A 19,521-nucleotide genomic window follows, 5' to 3' on the forward strand; every position below is an offset into this window, starting at 1 on the left:
CCTTCAGGGCCCCCATTTTCCTCTCCACTTAGTTTGGTGGTTCTGCCCCCATGCCACGCTGAGACCCAGGGCCTGTCCCTCCTTCCCCAGCAGAGATCTGGATCCTGGGATCAGGCACCCACTACATTTCTTTACCTGCACTCCCCATGCTTTGGCTGCAAGGGTTAAAGTGTTCAAGGCCTCTGCAGGAGCCACTTGGAACCCCGTTTGTCTCAACTGCCACCCCCAAGTCTAGGAAGTTGCCTGTAACATTATGGTCCCCTGACTGCCTGAAGGCACTTACCGGAGACACAGCAGCAGCCGAAGGAAGAGGACTGGCCTGCCGCAGCCAGAGTTGCAGGCTCAGACTGCTGCTTTTAGGAATGTCCTGCCTCTTACTGGAGACCGCTGGGTCCTAAAGCTGACCTGACTACCCCCAGCTCAGACCCTGGGATGTCAAGCATTCACTTGTACAGTTTTGTTGCCTATGTCAACTCTGTGCACAACTTCCACGATTTGGTGAAAAGCCTGGGCCTGATATCAAAAGACCAGAGTGCCAGGAATTCCCTGGTGATCCAGTGGTTAGGACTTCGTGCTTCCACTGCAGGGGCATGGGCTCAATCCCTGGTCGGGAAACTAAGACCTTGCATGCTGTGCTGCAGGGAAAAAAAGACTAGCATCTGTAGTGAACTGGGTTTGGTGAAGAGATCACAACTCAAGGAGTTTCTCTACCACTTGCAAAAACATAGGAAGGGAAGTTGTTTTGTAACCACAAGGCACCCGATAACTGAGAGGGCCACACTCCATCAGGTGGTTTTGTGTCTTCATTTTTTTTTTTTTTTTTGCTCAAAATACCAATTTTGAAGGCTGAGACCTAATAAAAAAAACACTGAAAAAAGAAGTTATAGTAGTTAGCTACTTGGTAATCTCTGAGTGTATAGTGCTGGTTGTAGACACTACAGTGATTTAAAAAAAAAAATGTCTGGCACTTATGTCTTTTTTTAACTCTTACTATGAGGTCACAGAATTTACTTTACAAGGTCCCTGTAAGCCGATGGTTCTCAAAGTGTGGTTGGTTCTGGACAGCAGCAGCAGATGGGAGCTTGTTAGAAATGCAAATTCTTGGGTTTCACCCTAGACCTACTTTATCAGAAACACTGGCAGTAGGGCCCAGTGATCTGTTTCAACACCATGTCCAAGTGATTTTTTTTTTCACATAAGTTTGAGAACTATTGATGTTTCATAAATATGGGAGTTGCTCAGTACAACATACCGTTTAATTCTGTATTCAGCAGCTCCGTTTATAGGGGATGGGTTCTTTACCTACTGATGGCACATGGCTCTCACCCTGACCTGTAAACACAATGATTATAATTTCACACAGCAAGTGACACTAAGAAAGCTTAGTGTTGGAATTCAGACATAAGAACAACCTAGAGGTGCCAAAAGGAAGAGAGAAACTGATGAACCAGAGTTTACTTTTTGATCCAATCCTCCCCAGTCTTTGCCTACCATCACTAAAGTCCACAGTGGAAGAGGTGTTGTAGAACCTCACTATATAGAACCCCACTACCCATACCCCGCCCCAGACCCACCATCAATCAAATTCATATGTTGAAACTGAATCTCCATATTGAGCCTATTTGAAGGTGGTGCCACTAGGGAGTTATTAAGTCATGAGGTTTTCACCTTCATGAGTGGAATGGGATTAGTACCCTTATAAAAAGATGCCCCAGGGGAGTTCCCTGGTGGCCTAGTGGTTAGGACACAGCATTTTCATTGCCATTGCCTGGGTTCAATTCCTAGTCAGGGAACTGAGATCTCACAAGCTGTGTGGCCAAAAATAAGAGGCCCCAGAGAGTTCCCTTGTCCCTTCTGCCATGGGGGAGCTGTCTATGAACCAGGAAGCAGGTCTTCACCAGATACTAAATCTGCGAGCACCTTGATATTAGACTTTCTTGTCTCTGAAAGTGAAAGTAGCTCAGTCATGTCCAACTCTGTGACCGCATGGACTACACAGGCCATGGAATTCCCCAGGCCAGAATACTGAAAGTGGGAAGCTGTTCTCTTCTCCAGGAGATCTTCCCAACCCAGGGATCGAACCTAGGTCTCCCACATTCCAGGCGTTTTCTTTACCAGCTGAGCTGAAAGGAAAACCCAAAAATACTGGAGTGGGTAGCTTATCCCTTCTCCAGTGGATCTTCCTGACCTAGGAATTGAACCAGGGTCTCCTGCATTGCAGGTGGATTCTTTACCAACTGAGCTATCAGGGAAGACTTCCCAGTCTCTAGAACTCTGAGAAATAAGTATCTGTTGTTCATAAGCCACCCAGCCTGTGGTATTCTAACATAGCAGCCCAAACAGATCCAAGACAGACAGCTACCGCGCCAGTCTGATTTTTGGACTCTCTTTCTCAGGATAGCAACTATGGAAATGAGGCCACAGGAGACAAGCTGCAGGCCTCCCAGGTGGCGCTAGTGGTAAAGAACCCACCTACCACCACAGGAGGCTTGGGTTTGATCCCTGGGTTGGGAAGATCCCGGGATAACCCATCCCTTGATACCAATCTTGAACTAGTATATCTGAAACCAGTCCAAATCACATTCCCAGAAGATTAAAAAAAATTTATTTTAATGCCCAGCTCCAGTATTCATACACACTGATGCCAGGGCGTAGGCAGAGGAAGAGAGGTATAGTTGGTTTGTCTTGTCCCCAAGGGGACATAGCTAAGTCACCCTTCACTCCCAGTACAGACCCTCAGAAGTCCCAGATTCTGGGCTCCAATTATCAGGATATACAGGTAGGTTCACCCAGCTCCAAAACAGGTCAAGAAGCTTGCTTCCTCCCAGGAAAGCAGTCCTTCTACTCTTTTTGTTTCCTGCCCACTCTGAGGACACAAAGCCCTTCTCTCTTGCCAGGTATCTGTTGGTAACTCCAGGAGAGTGTATCCATCTCTTCATCTGCAGCAGCTATACTAGGTATCTGATACCCCATTTGGGAGCACCCCTGAGATCCTTAGTTTCTGAAGGTACTGCTGACGCAGAGGAGGCAACTGGGGATACAGCTCAAAACCCTCAGGAAGGGCAGAACTGGGAAGCTTATAGTGGAGAAGGTGCTGCCGAAGGCCCTGCAGAGAAGAAAGAAACTTTATGTAGCAGGTAGTGAGATCCTGTTGAGACCTCTGTTCCCCAACACCCTCCATTCTCCCACCTCCAAGATGTGCCCCCCTCACCTCATCTGTCAGCAGCCAAGTCTTCTGCAGCATGCTTCTACAGGCAGCCTTGATCTCGTCCTAGAAGCAGAATAAGAAGAGGTGGCACCAGGCTAAGAGAAGGTACCTATCGCTGGCCTGGCTGGGCCCTCCCCTCCTCCCCAGCTGGCCCAGATCAATTGCAGGCCCCTTCCTCCCTTTGGAGATGGGGATGTAACTTACTGAGTTATTTGGGTCCTGGGAGAAGATGAAGCTGTTGACATGAGCCACAGCCACAGCATAAAGCACAGGGCACCAGCGTGGACGGAGTGCACCAGTAACCAGAGCCCGGAAGTAGAGCTGAAGGAGGGCCAAGTTGTCTTCAGGAGGCGCCGTGTAGCACTCCAGGGACACAGGCAGCTGTGACAGGGGATATGAGACATGCTGAGGGTGAGGGCATGATGTGTATCAGTGGACAATGGGGTGGAGGGTTGATGGTCATATGAACCAAATCCTGAGGGCAGAGATCCGTCTCTCTCTATCACAAGGGACAAAGGTTAAAGACTAAAGAGCTAGAAATGAACTTATTTAGAAAACAGAACCAAACTCTCAAATGTAGAAAACAATCTCATGGTTACCAGGGGACCGGGGGGGGCGGGGGGGGGGAGGGATAAATTGGGAGATGGGGACATATACATACAACTATATGTAAAATAAATAACTAATAAGAAACTGCTGCTGTATAGCATAGGGAATTCTGTAACAACCTATACAGAAAAATAATCTAAAACAAGAGTGGATACATGTATATATATAACTGATTTACTTTGCTGTATACCTGAAACACAATATTGTAAATCAACTACACACCAATAAATTTTTTTTAAAAAAGACTAAAGAGCTGGAAAGCAGTGGAAACTGGGAAACTGAGAAGCAGCTGTGAATTCCTACTGCCACCACTGCCTGTTTTATCTGCTTGAAACTTTCAAAATGTCATATGCAGCTGCTCAACTCTATTACCAAACCTTTCAAAAGTTCATGTTCTTTGGAATAATAATTATTTTTCTAAAAAATTATTCTTTCTTAATTCCATGCAGAATGATTATGTGTTTATGTCCAGTGGTGTTTATCAGAGTGTTACTTAAAATAGCAAAAAATCAGAAACAAACTTTGATGCCCACTAAGGGGTTCTAATAAACTGTGACCTACTTGCACAGTGGATTATTATATAATAAAAATGTTGATTTCTTAGGCTATTTAATAGTGTGAGAAATGCTTATAACATTAAGAAAACATTATGTGGTGATCCCAATTTTATAAAAATACGTATACACATAAGAACTTCTCTGGTGGTGCAGTGGATATGAATCGGCCTGCCAATGCAAGGGGACACAGGTTCGATCCCTGTTCCAGGAAGATTCCACATTGCCATGGAACAACTGAGTCCCTGTGCCACAACTACTGAGCCAGTGCTTCAGAGCCCTTGAGCCACAATTACTGAAGCCCACATGCCTAGAATCTGTGCTCTGCAACGAGAAGCCACCACAATGAGAAGCCCGAAGAGTAGCCCCCACTCACCTACAACTAGAGAAAGCTCTCACAGAGCAACAGTGCTGCCTATATATATATACATCTCCATGAAAAAGGGTAGAGGGAATTCCCTGGTTAGGAGAGATATATATATACACACACACATATCCATGAAAATGGGTAGAGGGAATTCCCTGGTTAGGAGAGATATATATATACACACACACATATCCATGAAAATGGGTAGAGGGAATTCCCTGGTTAGGAGAGATATATATATACACACACACATATCCATGAAAATGGGTAGAGGGAATTCCCTGGTTAGGAGAGATATATATATACACACACACATATCCATGAAAATGGGTAGAGGGAATTCCCTGGTTAGGACTCTGTGCTTCCACTGCAAGGGGCACAGGTTTGATCCCTGGTTGGGGAAGAAAGATCCTGCATGCTGTGCCATGTGGAAAAAAAAAGACTAGAAAAAGATAAATCAAAATCAAAAGTCACCACTGGGCAGTAGGATTATGGATAACGGTAACATTATTTTTATTACTAATCTATCTTTTTTTTTCCTGTTTTGGCTGCAGCCTGCACAGCCTGTGGGATTTTAGTTCCCTGACTAGAGAGCAAACCCAGGCCTTTTACAGTGAGAGTCCTAACCACTGGACCACCAGAGAATTCTCTACAATGTTTTTTTAATTCTTAAAAATATTTTAGTTTTTTATCTAAACTATACATTTATACTTATACATAGTTATACATGTACTAAAATGTTTATATTTCAAGCTTATCAAAATAAGCTGTAATGGAAATAAAAAAACAAATCTTAAAAGAGCCTGGAACTCTTTATAGCTTACAAGTTTAACTCCTTAGCCTGATATCCAAGTTCCCAGGCTGGTATCTGTGTGACTCCTTCCTCCTCCCACCCTATCACATTTCTTCCTGCCTCTGAGCTTTTGCATATGCTGTTCCAATAGGTACATTCTGTCCTTCCTCAACAATCCAAATTCTACCCGACCTTTTGTGTCCAGATCAATTCTCACTTCTTCCACAAAACCTTCTCCTCATGGAAAATCCACTTTGGTCTTTGCCTTCTCTGAATCCTGACTTAACACCTAGAATCTGAATAACTGAGAACTATACTGGTTTCAGTACATCTCTCGTCTACACTGTAGCACCTCAGGAGCAAGGAACCGTGCCATTAGTAATAATGAACACCTGTGGTATGCCAGTTACCATGATAAATCCTTTTCATGTATTTTTTCATCTCCTCAAAGCCCCCAAGAGGTAAGATAAAGAACCTCAGGCCACCAAAGCACCCCGCTGCTCAGGAGTGCTTCCAAGGCCCAGGACAGGATGCCCATAGTGGGTCCTACTGGACTGAGAAAGTACCTGGGTCAGTGGCAGGCCCAGAGCTCGCAAGGCACCCACGTGCTCCCCAAAGAGGGCGAGGCGCAAGGTGACGCTGAATCGACGCTGTAGCGGCAGGAGAATCAGAGCCCCAAAGAGGTGGTCCCCAAAAGAGACAGCCTCAAAATGCTCCAGGAAGTTGGCATAGAGGTCCGGGAAAGATGTCAGTCCAGGAAGTGGGCAATCCAGGTTGAGATTTGATAGGACTTCAGGCTGGCAGAGCCGGGCCAGAAGGGCTGCCACCAGGCGTTGTATTGGGGTCTCCCGGAACAACTCACTGTCCACCAGGAACACACACATGAGCCGTGCCAGGCGGGCAGCAGGAGACACAGCCCAGAGCGCCCGGGGGCGCCAGCTCTCCAGGACAAGCACCCACTGCAGGGCCCGCAGGGCTGTGCCCACAGTGTCAGCAGGAGGGAGCCCCGAGGGGGTGTCTGAGGCCCGGTGGTAGAGTTGAATCAATGGCAGAAAAGGCCAGTCAGTGGGCAGCAGCGGCTCCTTAGGCACAGGGAGCAGCAAGGCTGGGACTCGCTGGAGCTCCCCTCTGTACAAGGCTTGGGAGGCGAGCAGACTAGCCCGGGCCAGTGAGCAGTGGGTCAGGTAGCAGCTGCGGATGCTGGGGAGGTCCTGGCAGGCCTGAGCTAGGAGAGCCCCTCGCCCACATCCAAGGTCTCCACCGCTTCCTAAGGAGAGCCGGTCAGAGAAGTCAGCTGCCTCTGGACCCCCTGAGGCTCTTTCTCTGTAACGGAACCCGAAAACAAAAATGAGGGCAAGAACCCACAAGGCCACCAGCTCTCCAGGGCCTCCCAGAGGCTCCCAGGTCCAATCCTGCTGCTTCCTGTCCCCCTAATAATCAGCCACATGGCAGTTAAAAGGATGGACACTAGAGACAGTTACCTAGGTGCTCATTTACAGAACTCTGCCTCAGTTCCCGCATAGTAAAATGGGGATGATAATAATGACGATAATACCCATCTCATGGTACGGGTTAAATAATTAGAGACATATAGTTAGGGGGACGAGACAAAGAGTAAACACTGAGTAACTGTTAGTTTTACAAGTGTACAGCTAGTTTATAACCATTTTCCAGCCATACAGTCATAGAAGTCTCATAATAATACCCTAGTGTGTTATCCTCATCCTCACTTGACTAATGAGGAAACGGAAACTCAAGACAGGCCAAGTGTAATCCATGGAAGAAAGAAAATTAAGCCCAGGTCTTCTGGTTCCCAATTCAGAGCTGCTCTGGCAACCACCACAGCAGCTTTTTGAAAGGGCTGAGTTGATGCTACTAAGCCTGGACTTACGGGAGGAACTCCAGCCGGAACACACAGCTCAGCATCAGCTCATGGGCGAGGTGCTCACTCCCAGGCAGCAGCCGGCCCAGCAGGGCCAAGGCCATGCCATGACAGAGGGCCACGTCGGTGCCTGACATTGGTGGCTGCAGTGTTGCCTGTGGACAGAAAAGGGGGAAGGGGGAGGAGGAGGCAGAGGGGGTGAGGGGGGCATAGGGAGCAGAAGTGAGGAAGAGAATACGTGCCAACAGGCACAGGTTCTGGGCATGTCTTCAGCAAAGTAGGAGCTGCATGGCCTGTTAGAAGCAGCACATGTTCCAGGGAGGCACGATGAGGTTCATGGGCGGTGGGGGGTTAGGGGCACCCACCGCTCTCTGGGCCAGGGTGAGTGCCAGGTACTGCAGGTGGTACTCGTGGCGCAGGGCCCACGCAGAGAAGGGGGTGAGGTGCAGAGCGGCCACAGGAGCCACACATCGCAGGAAATAGTCCTGGAGTCCCGGGGCAGCCAGTACGGTGGCCAGCTGAGGAAGAGCAAGTGTGTTCAGATTCGGAAGGTGACTTCGATGCCTTCTGGGGCTCCCCGGCCGCCCGTCCCCTGCCAAACTCAGAAGTAAGGGTTTGACAAAACAGGCCTCCTTTCCCCAAGGGGTGCCCTCCCCCGCAATCCTGCCATCTTGGCCCCCAGCACTCACCTGGCCACACAGTCCTTTGTGGATCCGGCCCAGGGTGTTAAGAAGAGACAGGAGGGCCGTGAGGAACGGGAAGGGGGAAGCTGAGCCAGCCAGACTGAGAGGGGGGTGGCCCCCCGCACAGCCCAGTGACGCGAGGCTGGAGATAGTTTCGGGGGCCACAGCACAGGACTGTGGGTTGCACAGAGGGGAGCAGCACCTGGAGGCAGAGTGGAGAAGCCGAGGGGGCTCTGGTCTGAGGTGTGCTGGGTTGTCTGTGACCAAGGTCAGTGGCAAGGTGGCCATGCAGACAGGGCCCATGTTCCCTGGAGCCCCCAGCTGCTGCCTACTAGGGATTCAGGTCTCCCTCAAGCTGAATGGACCAGGGAGCTAGACTCAGGAACCCCACAAGGAGCAAAACTGCCTCCCTTCACCAACTTCCACCACACACATAGTACATACCCCAGGGAATCCCACAGGCTGCCCAGAGAAGGGTGTTTCAGCAGGGGCAGCAGCAGCCCCTCTGACAGGCGCTCCATGTCCTGCAGCCAATCCTCTGGGCACAGGCCTGGCTGGAAAACCATGAGATTCACTGAGCTGATGGCCCAGGAGCCCCCATCCTCCTAGATCCTGTGCACTCAGGCCGAGCCTACGATTCCAAGATCCCCGGAGTCAGTGTTTAGAGGCTTCTGCCTTCTGACCCTTCTGGAGGGAGAGAAGACTCTGAGGTTGTGCTGGCAGGGGTCATGAGAGAGTATAACGGCTCCAGGGAGGCTAAGCTGCTATTTGGGGTTCTCTGGCCTCTGCCAACATGGCTCCTTGGAAGCTCTACTGGATGTGAAGGTGGAAAGAGGAAAAATGGTAGGAGGGAAAAGGTGGAGGGCGGAAAAGGTGGCAAGAGGGAGGTATGGACAGGTGGAGACATGAGAAAGAGGGCAGAACGCTAAGACACAGACAGGGCAGGGCAGGGGGAAGGCGAGTAGGCAACACGCACCTGCTGGCTCCAGGCCTGGTAGTAGGCGTCCAGGAAGAGCAGGCAGGCAGTGGGCACCGGGCCCAGGGCACTCCACATCTCAGGTCTGGGCAGCAACTTCAAGGTCTGTCTGAGACATGGCTCCACGAGAGGCTGGAGCCCAGACACCTGTGTCCAAGTGACTGAGGAAGAGCCGGCCAACAGACTGGCCTCAGCAGAGTGACTACAGGAGAGCCAAAAGGGGCCGGGTGAGGATCTGGCTGCCCGGACCGCCCTCTAGGCTCCAGCCACCCTCTTTCTGTGGAGGAGCCCGCCCACCGATCCCAGAGCTCCCAGTAGGACGACTCTCCACCGGAAGCTCAGGGTGAGGGCCTACCTATTGTGTTCAGGGGCGATGTGGCCGGCTGCCAAGGTCAGCTGGGTGAGGAGGGTGAGCAGCGAGGCAATCCTCTGCACAGTGAGGGGCCGAGGCGGGGGGCTACTGAGCTCCTTCGGCACATCCTGCAGGGCTTGCATCAGCACAGGGTATAGCTCCCTGGTGGTGGTGGTGACGGGGAGACAAAGACCGCCCTTCAGTGTGAGGAGGGAGACAGAGACAGAAGACACGGAGCAAGGCCTGCCCTGGGGCCTCTGCAGGCTGGCTGAGGAGGAGCAGGAGGGAGGCCTGGGCCGGGCACTCTGTGAGGCTTCAAGGGAGGCTGGGGGCTGGGGGGAGGGAGGCAGCCCCTCAAGGCTTCCACACGACATGCTACAGGGAATTTCAATATGATTTCACCCAGATATCAATGCCGTGATGCACAGAATGTGGTTAACCCAGCCTTGCCCCACTCCCCCGTGGCTAGCCCTGACGCCCCAGCTGTCTTAATTCCTCCCAGAATCACCTCTTCCTCATGCTCAGCCTCCCTCTGAGGCTGGACCTCGAGCAAGGCTGAATCGTCAGTTCAGGCCAGAGTGCAGGGCCGGAGGGGTCTTGAGGGGCCTACCATCATCTCTTCTCACCTGTAAAGGTCGCTGCCTAGGCCATAGGAGGCCGCCACTGCCCACAGGCGGAAGGCCTCAGTGCTCAGTGTCTCGGCTTCTTCCAGGGGCAAGGCCAGATCCTGGGGGTCTTCCGCTATAAAGCGGCTCAGGCGGCTCCGGAGATCAAAGCCGCTCAGCTGGAGGTGCAGAGTCCAGGGATCAGGATCACTGGGAGCCCTGTTCCAGGACCCTCTGGTGCCACAGGGTCATAGTTCAGGGCTCAGGTGAAACTACCTCATCCATCCCTCCCTTCCGCCCTCCTGCCTGCCTTCTTGTTAGCGGGCACTTGCTGGGGACCTTTGCCAAGGCTGCTTGGTGCTTATTTGTATGTGGCCCTCCTGGCCTGGGTGCAGGGAGCAGGGAGCCTTTCTAATGAGTGCAGAGCAAGCCTACAGGATACAATAGGCCCCTTTCTGGGGGTTTCTGTTGTACTTTTAAGGAACTGAAACAGTTAGGAAGAGAAAGATGGCATGACTGGGCTGCCTAAAAGTACAACAGCCATGCTTAGCCCCCAACCTAGCTCTGTCTCAAGCCCCTATCCCATGCTGTGTCCTGCTCACCACCCGGGCAGCAATATTCCTACTGGCCGAGGCCAGGACACGAAGCAGCTTCATGGCAGGAGCACAGGGCACTCTGTATAGACTGGAGGTAGGCCCCGACCCCATGGGGGACCAGCTGGTGGGCAGGAACTCTCGAACCACAGTCTCTACCAGCCGAGGGCACTCCAGCACCTGTGAGGGCCAGGAGGAAAAGGGACGTGGGCGGCTGAGGGGCGAGGCCAGGCCCAGCGAGGCTCTTTGCCCAGTCCCTGCCTCCTGTCTCTCACCCTTGTGGCTGACTCCAGGGAATGCCGGGCCAGGCGGATGAGCACAGTCAGGATGTCAAGGACCACAGAAGGTCCTGGGCAGGTCACCTCCAGTACGTAGCGCAGCCGAGGCAGCAGGTTGGTAGCCAGAAGCCCCTGAGGTTCAGACACAAGCCCGCTGCCAAATGCAGCTGGGCCCCAGGCCTTGATGACCCCTCCTGCCCAACATGTGCTTGCCCTGGAGGTCACGGGACTGGTGCAGCTGCCTGCACGCTTGTACCTTGATGATGTCATGTCGGGCCAGGTCAGATGGAGGCCGGTTTCCTTCTTCAGGACTCTTAGTTTTTGCCTCTTCTGCTGGGGGTTCTTCGTCCTCATCCTCATCTTCCTTGTCCTCCTGGCTGGGCATCAGAGCGAACATCAGTGCTCCGTGGTACCAAGAGAAGGTGCTGTCGAGGAGCTCCTGAGAGGAGAGTCGGGGTGGAAAGAGGAAGAAGGGATCGGGTCAGGAAACAGGTTGTCAGTGAGGGCAGGCCCAGCAGGGGAAGTAGGGACCACAAGGCCGCGAAGCTTCATTCCTCGGCATGTTGTACCTCATCTCCAGGGGCCACCAGCAGGGCCCTAAGAGCCCGGACAGCAGCTGCGATGACCCCATCCACTCTGTCATCCAGGGAGAAGCGCAGCAGGAAGAGGAAACCGGCATCCAGAAGGAGGTGCAAGACGCTGCCCACCAGCCGGTCCCCAAACTCCCCAGCCTGGGCCTTGAGAGCACGAGGAGAAAACCTTGCTGAATCTGCTGAAGGTACCAAGTCTTCATCCTAGGGCCTTCACTTGCCCATCTAGGACCCTGGTTTGACCTGTTCCCAGTGTGACCCACAGACAGCTGGGGTACGGACCAGTGAGTCAGAAAGAAATGGGCGAGGGGTGGGAGAGTCTAAGGGGTAGGGGGGTGGATAGGACCAGGCCAGCAGTCCACTCACCCTGCCGATGACCTGGGCCAACACGTGCAGCGCTAGGGCTCTCTGCTGGGACACCTGGCTGCGCGTCAGGTGGAAGAGCTCCTGAAGGGAGTACCCCGCTCTCTGGAACAGGGACAAGAAGTCAGAAGGAGCCAAGACGCAGGGCAGCACCCATTAATAAATACGCGGCAATCCCCATCTGCCATACATGGAGTTGGGTGTCAAGGCGAAGACAAAGAAAAGTAAGTGATGTTTCTTGCCTCTGCTTTCCATGAATCCTCAAACTGGTAAAGAAAATAAGACTTGCACAAGTAACCACAGCTTAAGGCAGACTGGGGGGAAATGTAGTCATCAGTGTTTAATTTGCAACTAAAGCACAGGAGAGAGAAGCGGTCCTGGAAAAGTGATGTGGTCTCAGTGAGCGGATAGAGCCCTTGATGGCCGGGCATGGAGTGAAGGGTAAAGGCTTCCCTGGAGCAGGCTTCAGGAACCGCGTGCTGGAGTCCAGGAGCAGAGGGGGTGTGTGTGGGGGAAGGTGGCCGAATGTGCAGCAGGAGGGAGGGAGGCAGAGCTGTGGGGTCAGCAGGGACAGATGGAGGAAAGGGCTGTTCTGCAGGGTTTTAGAGCCAGGGCCTTATTCTGGGAGCATTTCCGGAGCAAGGAAACTTTCTGAGGCAAGATTTGCCTGAACGGAGTCAGAGGAAATCAGTACAGCAATCCCATGGGGGAGCACACCACAGGACAGAGTGAGTAGAAGACATGGTGGCTGAGCAGACAAGAGGGAACAAGGCTCGGATGGAGGAAGCAACATGGAGAGCTGACAACAGAATTGGCAAGTTCTGGCGACTGACTGGAGTGTGAGAGAACGCGGAGAAAGATTTCAAGCCTTAGAACCAGCAGGATCAAGAATTGGAATGGGCGCACTGGAGGGTCGAGGCAGCTGAGCAGCCACCCTTCTCCATATGGTTGTTAAAAGCTCTTGCTGAGAACTGTCCAGTATTCCTTGGAGCCCAAGCCTCACCTCCGCCTCCTCTCCATGGTGGTGCAGGCCCAGATGGGTGGGAAGGTCCATGTCGGGGGCCAGCAGCTCTCCCTGAAGGCTGAATCGGGCCTGCATCCTCTAATGGGTAGAGAAAGAGGACTATGCACTGGGGCAGCAGTGAATTCCTCACGTCCTTCCTCACTGTAACCCCAGGCCTCTCAGGACTTAGGTCCTGCCTGGACCTCTGACCCGAAGTGGGGATCCTCTGGCCTGAGGGGCCAGGCAGGAAGAGAGGGGTGAGCACAGAGAAGTTTCTCCAGCTCGAGGGATGAGGAGGGCCCGAGTTCTGGGTGCAAGAGCAATAGCTCCACTCACTCCCACCCTGTGGCACCCTTGTCAGCCAGCGGGCCCTCCACACCTCCCACCCCACTGTGCCCGTCGGCCAGCGGGCCCTCCACACCTCCCACCCCACTGCGCCCGTCGGCCAGCGGGCCCTCCACGCCTCCCACCCCACTGCACCCGTCGGCCAGCGGGCCCTCCACGCCTCCCACCCCACTGCGCCCGTCGGCCAGCGGGCCCTCCACGCCTCCCACCCCACTGTGCCCGTCGGCCAGCGGGCCTTCCACGCCTCCCACCCCACTGCGCCCGTCGGCCAGCGGGCCCTCCACGCCTCCCACCCCACTGCGCCCGTCGGCCAGCGGGCCCTCCACGCCTCCCACCCCACTGTGCCCGTCGGCCAGTGGGCCCTCCACGCCTCCCACCCCACTGCGCCCGTTGGCCAGTGGGCCGTCCTCACCTCCTGCGTCTGCTGCCGCCGGAGTGGAGGCAGGTCCTGGGTCCAATGGAGCTTCTCCAGCTCCACAGTGTCCATGTGCAGCCATTCTTTCTGGGGAGTCACAGGCAAGGCCAGAGCTAGGGAGATGGGAGCAGAGTAGTTTCCCTAAGGGGCTCAGCTTGCTGATCCATTGGGGTCCCTGGTGTCCAGCGGCTGCCACATCCACTTCTGCCCAAGGGTCTGGCAGCCTCTGCCCTCAGCTGTGGCTAACGGCACAGCCCACGGCCTGGAATGATTACTATGGCAGACATCCTGTCCTGGGCTCTAGCCCCTTGCTGACCCCAAAGATGTGCTGAGAGGGCAAAGAGGAAGAGGAGGAGATAACGAAGAAAGGAGAGAGAGGCAAACAAGGAAGGGAGGACCACAGATATCAGGGAAACCCAGTTCTCCACTCTAGCACTGACCTTCCAAAGGAGCAGGGGAGTGGAGACAGTGAGGAGTGGGCAGCCACACTTCAGCAGAGCAAGACACTGAGACCACACCTGCTGCCGCCTCCTCCTCTCCCCACCCAAGCCCCACCCAACTTGCTCAGCTGTTCTGGAGCACATCCCCGAGCAGGAGGTTCCTAGGGCTCTCCAAATTCAATTCTTCTTTTGTTAATCACTAATAAAGCAATCCAGTTCCTGGAAAATGAGTGCTCCCACTGGCCTTTCTGCTTCAGGCCTGGCCTGTTCACAAGACCTGCATCAGACCCTTCCTCTCCCACCATCCTGCCATCAGAGAGAGCAGAGGCAGAGAGAACCGTGGGATGGATGGAGCCAGAGCTGGGGCAGCTATTGCAAAGGCAAGGGGCAGATGGTCTGTGGGGGAGGGGGCCATTCAGCCATCATACTGTGCTGTCTCCTACTGGGGAAGGGGGAGAAGGAGCAGTTAACAGGACAGGAACACAGGAAGTGTGTGCGGGAAGAATATATGCATGAGCAAATGAAGACTGATTTCAAGCCAAGCATGAGGATTAGCATTACACGTTCAAGGACATAGAAGGTTCTCTCTCTTCCCATCTGCCAGACCCGGGAGAAGGAATACTTTCCTTTGCTTTCATTCCTCCAAAGTCCCCTCCTCCTCCAAACCTGGGGTTTCTGGCTCCAGCTCATTTTCCTGCCTGGGCACACTGGCAGAAGTTGGTGCAATGGCCTCCTTTCCAATGACCTCAGCAGAGGGTCTTCCTGGTCTCTGCTCCCTTGTGGCCTTCTCTTCTGCTTGCTCACGGGTACAGCTGTGAGATTTCAAGAAGGCAACCAAGCTGGGATCTAGAACAGAGCATGGAGAGGGGAGTGGTTGGAGGCATACTCTTCCCAGCTTCCAACAGACACCAAACCTGCTGAATGTGGCCTGTGTGTGGGTGCCAAGGCACTTCCCAGCCAGGGTATGCGCCCCCTGGGCTCTCTTGCAGCCTCAGTGACCCACATCTGTCACTGGAACCTGCCTACCCACCTATCCCTCCATTTTTCACAGTCCTCTGGTCCAGGCCTTTCTGCCCATCCCTGTGCTTGGCTTCAGGTCAAGGCCCAAAGTAAGGGGCTAAAGAATAAATGAATCAATGTTGACTAGGGCCAAAAAGAAGGCATTTAGGGGACTAGTTTCTCACTTTTAGTTATTTATTTACTTATGCATAAATATACTAAAAACCTAATATATGCTATGCTCTATGTAAGTGCTAAATACATAGTGTGGAATAAGATTGACTTGACGCTACTGTTTTGGTGTCCAAAAACTAGGAGGGAGGTGTAATACAGCACAGCATATAATTCACATAAAACAGAGTGCCCTGCAGCTGTACTAGAGTACAGCCAGAATACAGTGTATACCACACTACACCTGTACTGTATACATGATCTACTGGTTAAAAGCACAACTCATGAGACCAGGTAGACCTGGATTTATATCACATACGTGTTCCTTAACAGGATGTGGTACCAGGCTGCGTGACCTGGGGGAGAATTTCTTAAAGTTTTGAGCCTCAGTTTTATTTTTCATTAAATAAATCAGGTTAGCACCACCTGCCTCACAGGTACAGTTTGAGGACAGAATGAAAAGCACTCACAGTAAGCCTTCCTCAATAAATGGCAATCCCTTCCTAGCCCAGTCTTGGCAGGAAAGGCCGGTACCCGTACCAAGCTGAGCCAGCAATCGCTGCTGTTCCTGCAGGATCTCCTCCGGAGCCAGGGCTTGCAGTCTCGCTACGTTTTCTTCATGGATGGTCTGGGCTTCCTGCTCAGCCTCCTGGCCCTTGAGCCCCTTCCCTGTCACCAGATGGGGTCCCTGGAAGCTGTAGCTGTTCCATGGAGGCTGGCTGCCCCACTCCCTAGGTGTAAGTGCCTCACAGGTCATAGCACCTGCAAGAAGGATACGATTAGTTCATTGCCTCACTCCAACTGGAATTCCTGGGCCTCTTCTCTAATCCCATTAGCTCTGGAGACAGAGAGAGGTCCCAGAGTCTACCCAGGCACAGAGTGGAGACCCCCCCGCCCCGGAATATGACACATGACTCCAGGCACTCTGGGCCTGGCTTGGGGTGATGTATTCATTTTCCCCCTTGGATTTACATGAGGTTTCCCTCAGAAACATCCCACTGACGCTTCTCTGATGTCTAGGCAGACGTCTGCTTCTAGAGGTCTGCCCCCAGTTTTTCTCTAGTAATTTGCATCCCTAAAGAATTTTGGCCTACATCTTTATTTTACAGCCTCTAAAAGACACTTCAGGCTTCCCCGATGGCTCAGCAGTAAAGAATCCACCTGCAGTACAGAAGATGCAGGAGGCCTTGGGTTTGATCCCTGGGTTGGGAAGATCCCCTGAAGGAGGGCCTGGCAATCCACTCCAATATTCTTGCCTGGAGAATCCCATGAATAGAGAAGCCTGGCGGGCTACAGTCCACAGGGTCACAAAGAGTCAGACACAACTAAAGCAACTTAACACGCACTCACACACACACCAGACATTTCTATCCCCTTTTTCTCTCCTATAGTCAAGTAATGACCTGTCCTCTGCCTGCACCTAAGACCCAGATATGGACCCAAGCTGCCCACACTCAATATTCTCAGTAGAGTATGGGACAGCTCCTCTTTAGATGGCTCAAATGCACTTCAGGTTTGAAGCAGGAAAGATGAATATCCAGAGATGACTCGATGATTGTGTATTACAAAAAAGCTTAGACCAAGTCTCTTCAATCCCCACTCACTCTCTGGTGGGTCCAAGATAGATTCAACTTCTCTAACTGGTGAGACCTTGGCTCCAGATGCTCTCCTTGCTGCAATTTCCTGGGCAAAGATGCTTCTCTTACCAGCTGTCACTGGCTTCCCCTAAAGGGCAAAAAGAAAACCCAGGTGACAGATGCTCATTACCCTATTCTCTTCTCAACCTATTGATGTTGCTGGAACAAAGAGGTACAAGAGACTTACTTAATCTCCAAGGGTCACAACCCTAGTCCTCAGAAAAAGCAAGGCTCCAGAGAAGCACAAGTTTTGAAGTGTGACAGACTTGGGGTGGACTTCTGGCTCTTCTATTAGATGTGTGGTGTAGGACAAGCTATAAGTTTTCTTATTTGAAAAATAGAGATAACGATGCCTACATTATATGGCTGTTACGAGGACTAAATGAAGTAATGCATATAAAGTGCTTAGTGCTGTGCTGTTTTAACAATGGAATTGTTTATCACTATTAAGATTATCTACCTGGGGAAGATGGACTATGATGCTCACATGACTGTCCCCTAAACACCATCTAAGGTGACCTCTGCTTACCTGTCTCCCCTGTGAGCGATGGAATACAGGAGGGAAAGCAACGCCACTGGACACAGGCAGATTCACAGGCATTGAACTTGTATCTCGTTCCTGCAGCAAAAAAGTACAAAGCAGTAAAGATATAGACAAATCTCCAAGCTCAACACTATCCCATTAACCTTAGTACTGTATGACTAGAACCTCACCCTAAGGAGTCATGAACCCACTTTTCTTAAGGCACAGTGATTCTAAACCAGCCCCCAACCTGACTGCAGAGGGATGGAGTCCCATCTTTCTGAATCACTCTCTACTCAGTAAGGCTCACCACCCACACCCAACATTCCTGTTGCCCTAGGATGCCTTGCTCCACTTAACCAGGGTGAGACGCACAATAATCTTAGTCAAGACAGCAGTGATGTGCTGATCGTGCCTGTGCAGCCTCTCTTCAGGGTCCTCATGTTCAGGCAGGAGATGGCCAGGGCTGGGCCTGGCTCTCTTTGGGGGAGCAGGAACCAAAGCTGGGGGTAAATCTGGGAGACCTAAGAAAAGAAAAAAACCCAGATGTGAGATTACTCATATTTTCCCAGGAAGAGACTGATGGCTAGAGCGAAGCCAAAGAAAGAAAGGCAGCTGCTATGGGGCCCTGGCTCAAGCTATGTCACCTTGGGTAGGGTATTTAATCTCTCTGGACTCAGTTTCTTCATATGTAAAATGGGGCTGCAGCAACAGAGTTCCGCAGTTCTGGGCAATCCAGCCACAGACCCTGAGGTTGTACCTCTCTCCTTTCAACCGCATACCCACAGCCACTCACTGTCTAGCATCACCACATCCCGATGATCCTGCAGTGGAGGCTGCTCCAGGTTGGCATCCCCAGCTCTCCTGCTTCCTTTCTTCACCAGCTGTACTGCTGGGGTTGCACCAGCTGCAAGAAACTGACTCTGGAAGCGCAGCAGGTCCACCTCCGACTCCCCTGGCTTTGGTCTTGACAGCATCTTGACACTCCAGCTGCCTCCCTAGTTCAACTCTTTCCAGCACTGCTTCAGCATAGGGAATTCACTCTCATTCACCCTAGAAGCAATAAATATAATAGGCCCTCTGCAACTGAACCTCAATTCTTTTTTGTGCATCAGAGAAGGCTCCTTTCCCCTGGGTTCATGTGGACTCATTCCTCCTCATTCATACCTTATTCCAACAGTCCAGCAACAGTATTTACTGCCAACTTAGGTTGTTTATAATCTGTGGATGATAAAAACTCAGAAACAACCACAGGGGACCTAAGAAAAATGCTTTCAAGAGCCAGGCAGTGGTGATTTAGTATCAGACTAGTGGGAACATGCCTGGTTTAAAAGTATTCAAATTATTAAAAACCTTGGGCTATAAAAGATTGATATATAAAAATCACTTGTATTTCTACACACTATAAAAGAACAATCAGAAAACAAAATTAAGAAAACAACTGTATTTACAATAGCATTGAAAACAATAAAATACTTAGTAATAAATTTCACCAAAGCAGTCCATGACTTGTACTCTGTCAGGCCCCACAACTGCCCTAAAAGGCTGGGCTCTACGGTCGCAGGTGCTCCAGGATCACCCGTGTCAGCAAAGAGAAACTACGGAGTCTCAGACTATGCTGCCTGCAGATGGAGGGCCGTGCCTAGGGTCTCCGCATCGAAGAGGCCGCGGCCGCCCCTGGCCAGACCAAAGACACTGGGGCAGGCTCCGACAAAGAACTAAATACCCTGTATCCCAGACCTCTCCCGGGATCTCCTGCAGTCCGTCCCGCCAGCCAAACCACCTACTTGATCTAGAATCACCTGAGTGCCGCCATCTTGCCCCGCTAGGGCCAGGCTTCCGCCGCCGCCGGTTTTGAGTTTCCGCCCCGCATCCCGGCTCCGCCCACTCTTGGGAGGGAATTGCCGTTTTGGTGTTCAGGACGCTTGAACAGGAAAGTACTCCTGCAAGTAAGCTTTACGCAGACTCTCTCTACACAAACAATACCAGTGACAGAGGCAAAGAGTTACTCAGACCCTCTCCGGCACTCACCGGCCGGGATAACCGTATGCTACACTCCAGCACCCAAGCTCAGGAGCAGCGCATTAGAAACCTGCATGCTCAGGACGGTAGCCTCCCCAGTGTGATTATGGACG

General features: G+C 52.0%; 1 protein-coding gene across 3 annotated transcripts; it reads right to left on the minus strand.

Moving 5' to 3' along the window:
* Positions 1-2,588: 2,588 nt before the first annotated feature.
* Positions 2,589-19,266, minus strand: RPAP1 (RNA polymerase II associated protein 1). Of its 3 annotated transcripts, XM_070797301.1 has the most exons (26): positions 19,174-19,210; positions 18,554-18,607; positions 18,183-18,439; positions 17,762-17,910; positions 17,393-17,482; positions 16,831-16,951; positions 15,767-15,988; positions 14,723-14,902; positions 13,614-13,729; positions 12,857-12,955; positions 11,857-11,958; positions 11,470-11,637; positions 11,157-11,339; positions 10,898-11,032; positions 10,632-10,802; positions 10,051-10,208; positions 9,428-9,586; positions 9,073-9,274; positions 8,541-8,650; positions 8,103-8,298; positions 7,779-7,931; positions 7,423-7,568; positions 6,098-6,854; positions 3,413-3,589; positions 3,212-3,271; positions 2,589-3,106 (listed from the first exon to the last, which is right to left on the minus strand). In XM_070797301.1, the coding sequence occupies exons 3-26, from the start codon at positions 18,361-18,363 to the stop codon at positions 2,954-2,956; spliced, it is 4,188 nt and encodes a 1,395-aa protein (XP_070653402.1). In that variant the 5' UTR covers positions 18,364-18,439; positions 18,554-18,607; positions 19,174-19,210; the 3' UTR covers positions 2,589-2,953. The 3 variants fall into 3 exon arrangements, with proteins under 3 accessions (XP_070653402.1, XP_019824127.2, XP_019824129.2); XM_019968568.2 differs by lacking the exon at positions 18,554-18,607 and having other exon boundaries at positions 19,174-19,266; XM_019968570.2 differs by lacking the exon at positions 18,554-18,607 and having other exon boundaries at positions 19,189-19,249.
* Between the last annotated feature and the right edge of the window lie 255 nt (positions 19,267-19,521).

The sequence above is a fragment of the Bos indicus genome, chromosome 10 (genome assembly GCF_029378745.1).
Source record: "Bos indicus isolate NIAB-ARS_2022 breed Sahiwal x Tharparkar chromosome 10, NIAB-ARS_B.indTharparkar_mat_pri_1.0, whole genome shotgun sequence".
In the NCBI taxonomy this organism is placed as follows: Eukaryota; Metazoa; Chordata; class Mammalia; order Artiodactyla; family Bovidae; genus Bos; species Bos indicus.